The sequence below is a fragment of the Amborella trichopoda genome, chromosome 4, assembly GCF_054954075.1.
Source record: "Amborella trichopoda isolate Santa Cruz 75 chromosome 4, AtrichopodaSantaCruz75HAP2 v2.0, whole genome shotgun sequence".
In the NCBI taxonomy this organism is placed as follows: Eukaryota; Viridiplantae; Streptophyta; class Magnoliopsida; order Amborellales; family Amborellaceae; genus Amborella; species Amborella trichopoda.
This window is the reverse complement of record NC_142339.1, coordinates 12,294,180-12,308,907: the sequence shown is the minus strand read 5'-3', so window position 1 is coordinate 12,308,907 and position 14,728 is coordinate 12,294,180. Positions and strand designations below refer to the sequence as shown.

The following is a 14,728-nucleotide window of genomic DNA, read 5'->3' as shown; positions in this document are numbered from 1 at the left end:
GATTGTGTTATCAATCTTTATAGAGATTGCCATTCTGCTGCAGGTCTAGGCTTTGAATTTAAATGACTATTTTCTTTGACAGGATAGTGTGTGGCCTTTTATTTAGATGATCCTAGTGGATTTCTTTACCATGATATTGTCCTGATTCTATGATGCCTTCTACATTGATGATAATTTAGAATTCACGAGTTCTTGAAGAAGGAGAATGAAATTGGAAATATAACAAGACAAGAAGCTGTAAGCATGGTAAATATTAACTATACATGACTTCAGTTGCTTTTAAGTTCAGTAGTAATATAAGATGGTTAATTTTTTAAAGTCTTGTCGGTCTCCATGGGCTTCTTCTTTCTCTCTATGGTGAATTCTGTGTTGCCTTTTTCTCTATATATAATTTTCTTTGACATGGTGTACTTTCTTACTCAGGTTCCTCCTCTTTTCTTGGATGTAAAGTCTGATCATTACATACTGGACAGTGAGTATGATTGCCTTTTGTTAACTTAAAGATCCAAATTTAATACTATATGAAAATGGAAAATGCGCAAAACCATATGTGATACTATTTTACACTTGATTCATGATTGAAAAATTTTGTGTGGTACGGATAGATTTAATTTATTTTCTGTTAACCATTGGTCTCGAGTGAGATGCTGCATATTGTACTGTACTTCTATGGATATAGCATAGTTATCGGGATCGCCTCCCTTGCTTGGCGATCCCTTGCAGAACCTCGATTCTCTCGAGCCCGAAGCTGATCTCGTTTGAAACTCAATTTAGTGTTTTCGGAATCTCGCTCCATCTTATGAGGGAACGAGTTCCTTACAATTTAATTTCGTGTTGCTGCACCTTACAGGATCTAATTCCCTAGTCTTATGGTTTGCGCTCCGGAGTGCATTGGGATCTAGATTCCAAAATAACATAACACAAGCATCTCCATATATGGCATCCAAGTCCCACCAATATGGGATCGCTTTAAAATTCCTTATTTATTTCATAGAATACTAAGCCTACATGTTGTTGGTTAACAATGCCGGGAGCTACATTTTAAAGCTGGTTATAAACTACACGAGGAACTCTTGTTCTAAGAAAATGGAGCGCACTCCTATAAAAGTTATTCATCGCTCCATAATATGTTGAATCACTTTTACTAATGCGCTTCCTGAGTTAAGAAACTAAAAAAATTCCCCCTTGGGAACTTCGCTTCTTACGTATAAGATCTTTCATCTTTATATAATAATTCTCAATCCTATGTAATAAAGAAGCTCGATCCCCAATGCACATGGACCTCAATCCCGACCTGTGAAGCTGTACGGGCATTGATCCCTAACACAGGGATCTTTAGTATAGTTTCGAGCTGTCCATCCCGACCCCGATCCCGATCCCGATCCCGATCCCGATCCCGATCCCGATCCCGATCCCGATCCCAGAACCATTCCCATTTCTGTACTCATCAACTATGGGAAATAGTAAGTGAGGAATGTAGGATTTCACACAAGGCTTGGAGTAATCTGTTGGGTCCCCTCGCTACCATGTGTTTACCTTTTATAGCAATACAAAGTCACCAATTCCAGAAAAAGGGTCGAAGGTCATTTGGGTGGTAAATATGTGCATTGGCTTAAAAAAGAAGGGAGAAGGAACTGGAGTCCCGCCATGAAAATCTTTTCTGGTACTGGTGTTTGGCATGGTGTTATCGGTACTTGACAAGATTTCAGTTATTGAGGAGGGCTTTTGGTCTGTGAGCCAGTGACTCAAAAAGCGGACCGCTTAGTGCTGAGGCGGTCCAAAAGGCCTGGGGGCATCGGCCAGGCCTAGGCGGCCAAAGTACGCGGGTAGTCATTAGGCGGTCAGGCACCTAACTAGGTGGGCGCCTAGTCTTGGGCAGCTGCCTAGGGGCGGAAATTGATTTTTTTTAGGATTGTTTTGGGGTTTCTTTTGGAAAAAGTGCTTTTAAAGGTGAGTTTTAAGTTAATTTGAAGTCTAAACCTACAAGAACCCATTTTAGAGAGAGAGAAACCTAAAAAAAACTATATTTTGTGATTTTTATTGGATCGAAGTGTTTCTCAAAGTTACAGGAAATAGATCAAAACATCACCTATCAAGATTAGATTTAGTTTTGGACTTTTTTTAGTCCTATTAGAGGGTGTTTTTGAATATTTTAGCACCACAAAACATCTATCTCAGAGATGGAAGTTTGGGGTTTGAGCAATCAAAGTAAGTGCAAAACTTTATTTTTTAGATTGTTTGTATTATTTTGAGATGTCTTCTTCAGGATCTAGTCGAAGTGGTGATCAGGGTTGGAAATATGGATATAACCTGAATTCGAATGACGAAAATTGCATAAGATGCAATTATTGTGAAAATGATACAAAAGGGGGCATAAACCGGTTTAAGAAACATCTTGCTCGTATTAAGGGGAATGTTGCACCTTGTAAAAATGTTCCTGAAGCCATCAGAGAGGAGATTAACCAATATATGAGTTAAGTAAAACACAAATAGGATCAAAATCCTTGTCATTTGGATATATCTATTGTTGGTTTTGCTAGAAGTAGTGATCCGGGTTGGAAGTGTAGTAATAATCTGAAACCAAACGATAAAAATTGTATAAGGTGTAATTTTGTGAAAAAGATATTAGTGGAGTATTAACCTATTCAAGAAACACCTTACCGGTATTAAAGGGAATGTTGCAAGGGTCTTGAAGCTATTCGGGATGAGATTAGACGATATTTGAATTTAGTAGAACCAGGAAAGGATGAAAATGAGCCTTGTTCTATGGAAATGTCTTCTCCATGCTTTTTTGGAATTGTGATCCGAGTTGGAAGTATTGTTATAACCCGAATCCTAATGACAAAAATCGTATTAAATGTAATTATTATAGAAATGATACTAATGGGGGTATTTATCGGTTCAAAAAACACCTTGCCAGTTGCCTCGTGTAAAAATGTTCCTGAGGCTACCAGGGAAGAGATTATACAATATTTGAGTTCAGGGAAGCTCAAAAAAATAGAAAAGGGTAGAGCAGCCAAGATTCCTAGGGCCTCATCGGCACAAAGTAAGAGAGAGGTAGAAGAAGAGTAGGAAGAGGCAGATTTAGAAGAAGCAGAGGAGGATGAGCATTATGTTGAAGATAGAAAAAGGTAGAGCAGCCAAGATCCCTACGGCCTCATCTACACAGAGTAAGAGGGAGGTAGAAGAAGAGGAGGAAGAGGCAGATTCAAGAGAAACAGAGGAAGACAAGCATTATGTTGAAGAGGAAGATGACTGTGATGATGGTGGCCTCGAATCTAATGCATGTGATGAGGCTTACCCTACTCCTGATGATGATGATGATGATGATGATTGAAGACTGAAGAGTTGAAGACACTTGACTCTTGGTGTTGACTGTTGACTATTGACCATTGAGTCCTAGACTGTATAATTTTTGTATATTTTCTTTTTCTTATTTTTAAATTCTAGTTTCTACTATCTAACTCTTGTGTGTATCAATTGTATGGTTTTTGCATCGTATGAAAATATGGATTATGGACTATCAAAATTCTCCTCATTCATGGAAATATCAAATATGGATTATGTGTTATATAGCTATACTGGTAGATTTAGTTTATAGTTATGGATAAAATCATAAAAATTCTAACATTTTTCTTTCTACTGGGCCGCCCAGGTTCTGGGCAACCTAGGCGTTGGGTGGCCTGGACCCCCACGGCTGCCTAGGTGCCACCTGGCACTTTTTGAAACACTGCTGTGAGCCTATATAGATGATTTGGATATCTTCTAATGGCATCTCTATGCTAGTCTATAGGTCCTAGCTTTTGTAGGAAAGTTTCTGACAAAAACTTGTGAGGTCACAATGAGAAGCTCCAATATTGAGAAAATATGAGTCTGTTCATTTGATTAGAATTTTTATTGATATGCTCCTGCTCAATTTATGTATTAACTACTTTTTCTTAGATTTGATAGCATATCATGTTTCTGCTCGGGGTTTTCCCTTTCAATCTTCATATGCACAGAGTATCTGTTTCTCATGATATTCCTCGCACATATGATCCTTATTTGTTTTATTTTTTCAATCCATGTGCTGTTTTATGCAGTGTGTGCAGCTCCAGGTTCAAAAACATTCCAACTCTTAGAGATGATACACCAATCAGACAAACCTGGGTCACTACCTGAGGGAATGGTGATGTGGAATCCTCTTCTTTTGTTTGTTTCCTTATGCCTTGGGTCTTTTTCTGTCTGCTGTTTGATGAATGCAAAGTATACTATAATCTAATGGTCTTTGGAAGGACCATAATTCCTTGGGGCATCAACAGTCCACTGAATGTATTGGTGTTATTTGAAAGAGGGAGACCCTCTGTTTGGGGTCATGTATTGCTCTGGGGAGCCCTACTCACTCTACTTCACAATCTATGACTTCAAGGGGTGTCTATGTCAAAGTCCTCTGTAGTTCATTGGATTAGCATACTTTCTTTAATTTGTCATGCAATATTTATTCGATGCTGCTTTCAGCTTGGAGTTTACGTATTCTTTTGATCCAAGTTATGCTTCTGATTGTTACTTGTATATTTCATGGTTCAGGTAATAGCAAATGATGTTGATATCCAGAGATGCAATCTTCTTATCCATCAAACGAAAAGAATGTGTAGTGCCAACTTAATTGTAACAAACCATGAAGCTCAACATTTTCCAAGTTGCCGTGTGAATCAACAGTGCTTTTCACAACTGGGTCTAGGGAGCGCATGTCAAATATTACCAGAAGCACATGGTATTGAAGGGCCACTAGATCAAGTTGAAAATCAGCTTCTTTTTGACCGCATATTATGTGATGTTCCATGCAGTGGAGATGGCACACTTCGTAAAGCACCTGACATTTGGAGAAAATGGTGAATATTCTTAGTGAAAATTATGCTATATTCCAATGGATGATTGGAACCATATCTATTGGGTCATAACCGTCCAACAAAATGATGGAGAGAGAGCTCTAGTCTCCATCACTGACTTATTTGAAAAGGCTGTGATGATCCATTGGTCTATTTTTTATCTCATACTCCAATGGATGTGGTAATACTCCCATTGTCATTTACCTCACTTCTCACTTAGCTTTTACCTTTCTTAAACTACTCATGCTGATTCTCAGGAATGCGGGAATGGGCAATGGCTTGCATCACCTTCAAGTACAGATTGCTATGCGTGGTGCGTTGTTAAATCATTGAACATTATTGGCTTCTAGAGAATGTGTGTTGTTCCCTTAAAAACTCAGTCCTTTTAATGTGTCAGTATGATGTTCAGGGCCTAAAACTTCTTAGATTTCTTGTTACTTGTAAGAAAAGGCCCATTGGCAGGGAGCCTCATTTTGATGAATCAGCATATCAGAATTTGGTCATGTATAGACTCATGGACTATGTGATTTGTACCATAAATTTTGTGTTTTGACACTATGATTGCTAAATTATTTAGCTATTATTATTATTATTATTATTATTATTATTATTATATCATATCATCATCATCATCATCATCATCATCATCATCATCATCATCATCATCATCATTTTAAAGCTAAATGTATATTAATCCTTCCTTGCACCTGTCTCCCTCTTTTTCTTGTGGTCAAGCTTTTTGTTTGTAAGTGTTGCTTTTTATTGCTACATAGAAGTGGAATGAGATCTTGATGCCATCTTGATGCCATTTAGAGTTTGTCATGTGACTGTCCTCATTGAAACTAGTTGATGTTCATGAGGATGGTCGTCCATTTAATTCCTTATATCTCCCATTCATTATATGTTTCTGATATATTCTTATATACTATTGCCCATTATAGGTATTTATGTGCTTAAAGTTGGTGGAAGATTGGTCTATTCGACGTGCTCCATGAATCCAATTGAGGATGAAGCAGTTGTTGGAGAGGTAATATCATGGTGCTCAATGCTACCTTTATTAACAATTGAACACTCGTTGATTTATCGTTTTCCATCTATCTTACTGTACATGTGGATGCATCATAGTTGTTGGAAATGCCTGAGAACTCAAATCGTTTTAGGAACCGAAATCGTGGCCCGTTAGAAGATTCTTGTTTTAGGAATCATTGTGCATACAATAAGAATTGCTAGGAACGAGATTCCTAGTTTTTGAGAATCGTTTTCAACCAAAATAGATCTAAGTTTCATCCACATATGGAATCGAGATTCCGTCCTCCTTGGAATCGAGATTCCCATCCCCCTAAAATCGACACTCCAGGATCAAGATTCATTAATATGCAGAATCAAGTTTCCGACATCTATGGAATCGAGTTTTTGACATATGTGGAACAAAAATATGTTGTTGTTTCAATTCGTGATTCTAACATATTTGGATTCAAGTTTCTAAAGTATATGGATCAGAGATCCATGCCAGTTTGAGATCGAGATTTACAATCATATGGACTATGGAATGCGTTTGACGACCCCTACCAGGAATCGAGATTTCGTTTTTATGGAGAAGGAAGCCACAATCACATCTTGAGCCTTATCAAGTTTAGAACCTATATTGGATGTCTCTTATTAGAAGGTTTCCTAAATTTTAAAGTGATTGTGTGGACTATTAAACTTACGCTCAATATATACAAAAGACAAGTATTTTTAAATTGTTATTTGACTTCATTATTATAGAGACAAAATCGGATTATATCTACGTAATGATTTTACTTTTAATTGTATGTGTTGTATTTACCAATTATATTTTATATTTAAAGTAAAGGCCATCCAGGGTGGCACAAGTAAAATAATGAAACCCTGCAACCATTAGAAGCATTCGAAGGAAGATTTCTACTCCAATTGACGCGGAATCAAGATTTAATCCTCGTTCGAATCCAGATTCGATATATTTGGGAATGTCTACCTGCAATTAATGGGTTCAAGTTCTAAAGATGTGCTGGATCGAGATTCCAGTATTAAGGAATCGGGTTTCCTTGGTTCCGATAAATGGTTTCTAAAGATGTGTTGAATGGAGATTCCAAAATTAAGGAATCGAGTTTCTTTGCTTCCGAAATATGGTTTGTAAATATGTGTCGAATCGAGATTCCGAAATTAAGGAATCAAGTTTCCTTGGTTCGGAAAACGGTTTTCATGAAGATTCCTTAACGGAAATGCAAAATCGGTTTCGGAACCGAAAACGCGAGGTTGGTGAATAGATTCCAGTAACTATGGGATGCATATTTGTCTTCCATGATAGTAAGTATTTTATTCAGTTTTCTTAGGATTGGATCAGTCCATTGAACCAGTGGAGGCATTGGTTTGGTTGGACCAGCTGAACCGGAATTCACTGGCCAAATCGGTCAAATTTTAAAATTAATTAATAACTCTGAAAAACTAATACAATGAAAATTGGAAAAAAGAAACAAATTTTGAAAAATGTGAGAAAAATTTCAAAACATATAAAAAGTGAATGGTGAGGAAATTATAAAATGATTTGTAAGCAAGAGTAGAAGCCAAGAAGCCGTGAAAACAAAAAGTCACAGTGCATTTTTGGTGTGAAGTAGGTGTAGAAAAGCACCAAATGTGACCTTCAACATTTTATATATATCACATAAGTTCGCAAGTTTAAGATCTAGGTCTCAAAAATGATGTAGGAGCGGGAGAAGAAGAAGAAGATCATTATTACATATGAGACGCACGTTTAAGGGTTTAACTATAAAGAAGGTCTCAAAAAGGTATTATGCTGTTATGTAATTACCAAGCCATGGTTGTACCAATTAGTGTTTTAAATTATAGTCAACTTATTAAAAAATGAAGGAAAAAAAGGAAAAAAGGTGGATGAGGAAAAAAAAAGGAAAAAGTAGAAGGAAAAAAAAATTTATTTGGAGGGGAGTTTCTTTCTCTTTTCTCCTGCTCAGCTTCTCTTCTCTCTCTCTCTCTCTCTCTTTCCATCCTTCAAATTTCTCTTAACTTAGCCCTTGATCGATTTCTTTTCTGTCTGTTCGCCTATAATCTGACCTCAACCTAACTGGCCTCGTCTCTGATTTACTCATACTCAAGTCTCTACTCTCCCTCCCTCTTCTTTCCCCCCACTCTCCCCCTTCTGTCCTATCCTCTCTCATCTTTCTTCATCCTCTACAATTACTTTTTCTCCCCTTATCTTTCTCCTCTACCCTCTTTCTTCTGCTCCATGTCCTTCAAATCTACAAGTTGATGCTACTAAGGATTGAAATTTCTCCTAATTTGTAGACGGCTCCTTGGCCAGGAGCTCCCCCAAAGCTCGACAAACTGTATCCCCTCACCCTGCACAATAGGAGCCCCCAGCTTTTTCCGACTATGGATCTCACCACATATCTTGTAGCCAGGAATTCATTTCAACAGTTTGTCATCATCTCACTCACCCAAGCATGATAGAAGTTCATGACCGCTCATGTCTCTACACTTGCTTTCAAGTCTTCCCTTCTATGCAGTCGGATCCTGTAACACCTTGCATCGGGTCCCGTATTTTGGTTGTACGCCCTCAATTTTAGTTTGTCTCTCCTCCGTATTTCCTCTCTCTCTCTCTCTCTCTTTTCGTCAATATAGTTGTTTGTAGTTAGAGCACCCAACTTGTGAGATGCCATCTTTGGAATTTGTACTATGTAATTTTTTCAATATATACAAAAGGTACCTTTATTCCAAAAAAACTTATTCAAAGAAAATTGGTGTTCTAAATTAGAACTTGTGTGTGGTACTTGAGACTTACCAAAGCAAAGTCACACGGGTGAATCGACTCTGACTCGCCTGAGTCCAACACGTGCCAAAAAAAAAAAAAAAAAGAAGTCAAAATTATAAAATACAAAAATTCAGGAAAATATAAAAAGTTCATAAAAATATACAAAATATGGAATAAGAATAAAGTTGATGTAATTGGCTTCAAAAAATAGAAAAACTGAAAATGGGGAATTGCAATCGAACAAATAAAAATCTTAAAATACATAAAGTATATACATTTTGAATTAACTCCGCCATTGTCGGTCCCAAGCTTGTACAAAGGAAGAGGGTTCTGTTGGTAGGAAAGCTAACCTAAAACTTTGCCACATCTTTTCATGAATCCCGAATTCTGCCTAAGGGTATGGCATTGATAGAGCATAGTGGTGGTACATGATTTGTGTAACCAACCCCAAATAGTTGGGATAAAGTTTGAATGATGTCGATGATGATGATGATCTACAACATTAATTATAAATTGAATAAATTCGATTTAGTAAAAATAAATCAAATTTATGAGTTAAAATTGAAAAAGTCAAACTAAAAGATTTGAGGCTGTCTTCCAATCTTTGCACTCGATGCATTTCGATGCCTCAAATCCTTGTCAACACTTCCTCAAAAAGCACTAACTAACAACTCTAAACCAGTTTTTGATTTCATGTTCGGATCTAGGAGATCCAAGCTCTTGGAAAATTTGGATGAATAATAAATATGAATTTCAAATCTCTCAAATCCTAATATCTTTGTAGTTCCTCGTGAAATCAAGCTTATAGTTGGATCAAGCACACAAAAATAGGCTAAGGGATCAAATGCTGTTAAAGATTGACCATCGATTGCTAAAACATTGTAATTTTCCAAAATCGAGCAAAAACTTCACTATTTTTTATCAAAACAATGTATCATTTCTGATTCTTTTTCTCAAATCCATTGTTTCCTAAAAAATTGTAATTTTCCAAAATTAACCTTGTTATTTTTATCTTTTTCCCCAGATGAAATTTTTAGGTTATTTTTAAATGAAAATACCCATCTCAGTTAGATACAAAAAAATTCAAGTTTAAGGCCAATTCGACCCTTCGAGGGTGGCATCGAACTTGTCTCCAAGAACTTTTCCCAAGGTGGAACCAACCTTGAACTTAAATTTTTGTGTTAGATTAGAGGGGCATTTTCATCTAAAATGACAAAAAAATTCAACTGGGGGTCACTGCAAAGGAAAACAATTTAATGGTTTTTGTTGTGAATTAAAAAGGTATTGCCCCAGGGGGGGGGGGGGGGGGGGGGGGGGGTTTAATGGGTAGAAAATTCAAGGTAGGGGTATTTTTGTAATTTTTCCTTTTTTAAAAGTGAACTCTAATGTTGTTTCATTGTCTCTATTTGGTACATTGGAAAGTTATTGCCCCTAGTATTGGTTCACTGAGTTGAAGCTGTGAAAAATTTGTCGGTAAGGAGCACTGTAGCTTATCATTGCAAATTTTATTTGCCTGGTAGCAGTCAAATCAGCTCTAACTTTTCTTTGCATCACTTCTCTAGTGTCATTTGATTTTCATGTCTTTCTTTGTGAATACTTAGTGTATTGGTGATTGCAATGATTTTTACTAGAGATTTCGAACTTCCTTATCATGTTCATTATTTTAAATATAACTCTACAACGTGCCGAAAAGTATGTGTGCGTGTGTGGGTATATATGTATGTATACATTATACAACAGGTCTTCCCCATTATTATTATTATTATTTTTTAACCGAAGTCTTCCCCACTATTTTAGTTTTGCGAGTTATTTTGATAATTTGGTTGGGCCTATTGAACTGTGTGTAATACATCTGTATACTTTCCAAAATTTCTATGTTTGTCTTTTGAATGTCATGCTTAAATTTGAAGCACTATGTTTGCATGCTTCTGTTTCTAGTTTGTCTAACATTTGGGCTCTTACTGGGTCCATGGTTGCATTGTCCTCATTGCAGTTTCACTTGGTCCAATCATTACATTAACTGTGTTTTTTTTTGTGAGCTAAATGTTTATCCTCAACCTTATCATGTCACTTTGTAGATTCTTCGAAGATGTGGTGGATCTGTTGAAATTCTTGATTGCTCTGTAGAGCTTCCTCAATTGGTGCGCCGTGGAGGCCTTAGGACATGGAAGGTGAAGTGCTAATGCTAGGCTTTCCCTTATTGTGAAACGTGAATAGTAATTGTAATGGTTTTGACAATCCTAAAAGTATGAAAATTGTTGTTTTTGTGCATAGTTTCAAAAAGCGTTAGGCAGGTAGCAGCTTAGGGGGTCCAGGCCGCTTAGCTCCTAGGCGGGCACTTAGAACCTGGGTGGCCCAGTTGAATCCAAAAAGGAATCTACATTATATATTGTATAAAATATAAGAATTAGGTATTTAGGGCACATCAGAATTCAAAGTATACTACACATTAGCACACACTCCATAAGCATAACCAGTGGAACTACAAATCCACTGTCCACAAGACCACAATACACAACCCCCCAATAAATTTATAAAACATCAAAAATTAAATTTAATATCATTAGGTAATGTTTTGATCAATTTCTCATAACTTTGAGAAACCCTTCGATCCTAAAGAAATCACCAAAAACCAGTTTTTTGGGGCTTTCTCTCTCTAAAATGGGCTCTAATAAATTTTCGGTTTCAAATGAACCTAAAACCCCCATATTTGATCCCTTAGTATAAAAAAATGGACAAAAATAGCCCCCACCGAAACCTTTTTTTTGCCTCTAGGCAGGGTGCTGTACTTGGGCGGCCGCCCAGGTCTGGGCGCTGGGCAGCTACCTAGGCGGTTTCCTAGGCTCTTAGGCCGGCGCCCAGGAACCACCACTTGTTTGGGCGCCTAGGCCTGGGCAATGCGCCTAGGCCCCTAGATCCACCTAGGCGTTGGGTTGTCCGCTTTTTGAAACACTGTTTTTGTAGGAACACAATAATAGGCCAACAAACCTTAATTTTATTCGGTTGACAACTTTTCTAATTTATGCATATAAAAGAAAAAGATAAAAACCATAACTATAATAATAATAATGAAAGGAATGATTAAGTGGATACTTAGATTGGAGATGTGGCTAAAAAAAAGAAATGCTGATGGTTCATATATTTAATAACATTAATGCATACCACCGTCTGAATGATATATGAGAGAAGAAAGAGACTTGACAGAGCAGAGAGAGGCAAGGGGCCATACCCTTACGGTAACAATCTTATCATCTTTCCTCCCAAATCTATTACCTCATGAAACCCTTTCATCAGAAGATACCTTATCCTCCAAGTCTTCAAGCCTCAATCATTCCCATGCATGGTTTCTCTTAGGGACAAGAATACCTCCCAGAAACCACTCCACACTGCAGATGGAAAACCAGGCCTATACACCTGAATCCCCACCTCATCCATCTTCTTTCATACCCTAGAGCTAGCATTCCAACTTCAGGCTCTTTGGGAAGAACATCAAATAGCACCTTCCCATTGCAACCTGCCACTCATTTCTTGAAAAAGCGCTGCAACACAACCCCAACAGACCACCCTCCAAGTGCTTTTACTATTGGCTTTCAGACTCAGAGCCAACTTCAAATCTACACGCTTGAAGACCCATGTTCCAAAATCGAAACCCCCCCTCTTAGATCTTGAATAACATCATCTTATTCATAGCCAATTAAGACTTCTAATAGTCCAATAAAATGATATCCTGGACGTTGTTGCTCAAGATCTAGGTGATTAAGGGGGCCATAACCACTGAGGACAGCAAATCGTGGTTTGTTGAACAAACCATCTAGAAAAGAGGAATCTCTGGAAACCTCAGAGAAACACAGTTGGGAAAGGAAGTCTCTGGCATAGTGAAGAAATGGAAGCTGGTAAAAAAGTTGAATGCCAATGATTACAAATGGAACCCCCATCACATTTTCGGAGAAAAATATCAAAAGGCCTTTGGTCAACAACTTTCAACAACTTATATGCAGTGTTACATAGATATCGACATGAGGATCAATGTCTACAAATGGGTTTACTGTGCCTGGGTTTGGTAGGGAGAATCATTTGGAGCCCTACCCTATCGGTTCTCATCAATGTCTCATCTTTCTACCATATCCTTAGCAACAAAACCCCCGACCAACATGGTGGTTAATAGGGCCTTGTTTACTCCTGCACTTATCAAAATCCAGTTGTCTGGATGGCATGCCAAACATAAGAAGATCCTCACAGTGGACCAACAATAAAGACAGCTTCTCTAAATGTATTCTTTGCTGAGACAACGAAGAGATAATGGGGTATCTTTTCTTCCATGGTCCTGCAGCAGGGTACATTTGAAGCCAATATTTACATATATTTTGAGGCAGAATGGGGTGTACTGGGAACCATTTAACAACTCTTCAGGGCCTATTTCTCGCCTCCACTACCACAGGCTGGTCTAATACTTTGGAGGACATCAATTCTTGATTTGCTATAGAATATAGGGCTACAGTGTAATAGGAGGATCGCCGTAGGAAAGGGTTGATCCATCCTAAATGTTATGGAGAATATAAACAATGATTGAAAGGGAAAGATTGCTTAAAGGTTCACAAATTTCATGACCTTGGACTTCATACTAAATGGAAGATTATTGCCAGATCTGGCAAGACCATAACTGTGGAAGCAGGAGTGCCTTTAGGAATTAGAAATGGGGAATCATGACCTACTAGAAGCTTCCTCTGGTAGGAAACGCTGTCCATACAATGCATATTTCAGGAATCAAGATTCCTACCTATTGGGAATTGCGCTTCCAACTACTTGGAACCATGCAAATAATTATCAAGGAATGAGTTTCGTAAGGCAAAAGGTTTGAGGTTCAAGCATACCCTTAACCGATAATCCCTTAATATTGGAATCAGTGTATTGAGTATGCTTAGTCAGGATTCCTCTAATATTTTGAATCAAGATCCCCAACTGCTCTTAACAAGGGTTCCCCTGGTATTGGAATCGATGTATTCAGTGCACGTAATCTAATCACAGTTCCCTATAAGTATTCGAATTAAGGCCATCGAGTGCCCTTAACTAGAGTCGTTGAATAAAGAAAGTACAATCTATTTATTAATTGATGTATTAATAACGAATTTAAAATTATAAGACATTTATTTTGGCTTTGGGACCTTAGGAATGATTTTGAGTTTCTAGACACCCATCCTCGTTGAATAAAGAAAGTATAATCTATTTATTAATTAATAATAAATTAGTTTCTGGACATCCATCCTGATATTAAGTAGAGTTTCTAGACACCCATCCTCGTTGAATGAAGAAAGTATAATCTATTTATTAATTAATAATAAATTTTAATGAATATATTCACAGAATGCTTCAAATAGTTTAAACAATTTCAAGCATTCCATAAATACTTTTGCCATCATTCTCCTACTAGGGAATAATGAAGTTTATTTGAACCCAAGACTTGTTAAAGCATGTTAGTATGATCCACTGGAGAATTCATGTGTGGATTCCAAATAATTCAGATTAATATTCTTAAAACAGTTGAAATGAAATTACATGTCGATCGAATCACGGTTGGTACACCCATGAACCTTTGGATTTGATGTTTTGGAATCTGGATTCCAAATAACTCAATTTGATATTCCTAAAAGGTGGAAGTGTGTTTCCTAAATTTAAAGAACCGGATTCTATGAAGATTCATTTATCAAAGTTGCCAAAGCGAGATTCTGAAGCGGTATCGCCACTTGGGGTGGAAAATTCTGCTAACTATGGGTAAGACATTTTAAATCTAGGTCCTCTTGCTGGCAACCACTGCAACATGGCACTGTCAAATTAAAATTTCGATGGGTCCTCATTTGGTAACCTAGGTAGGGCAGGTGTGCGAGGAATATTTAGGGACAGCCAAGGATCCCCAATCCTAACCTTCTTGAGGTTTTAGGTGTTGCCACCTCACCAATGGTCGATGCTTGTGCCCTTCTACAAGGTCTATTCAATAGAAGCTGGTCACCTCTTTAATCATGGGAGGGGATTCACAAAACACCACCAACTGGACCAATAGAATGTCTATCAGCCTATT

At 37.5% G+C, this 14,728-nt stretch overlaps 1 protein-coding gene across 2 annotated transcripts in view; it reads left to right on the top strand.

The window, feature by feature from the left end:
- LOC18423173 (uncharacterized) overlaps positions 1-14,728 on the top strand; it is a 57,722-nt gene that overhangs the window by 17,482 nt on the left and 25,512 nt on the right. Inside the window, exons 8-14 of one of the 2 annotated variants that reach the window (XM_006827781.4) lie at positions 180-246; positions 424-472; positions 4,083-4,168; positions 4,567-4,871; positions 5,126-5,181; positions 5,810-5,895; positions 10,734-10,826. In XM_006827781.4, coding sequence (XP_006827844.1) covers positions 180-246; positions 424-472; positions 4,083-4,168; positions 4,567-4,871; positions 5,126-5,181; positions 5,810-5,895; positions 10,734-10,826 — 742 coding nt within the window. The remainder of the gene's footprint in view (positions 1-179; positions 247-423; positions 473-4,082; positions 4,169-4,566; positions 4,872-5,125; positions 5,182-5,809; positions 5,896-10,733; positions 10,827-14,728) is intronic. The other variant, XM_088863687.1, reaches the window with a different exon arrangement.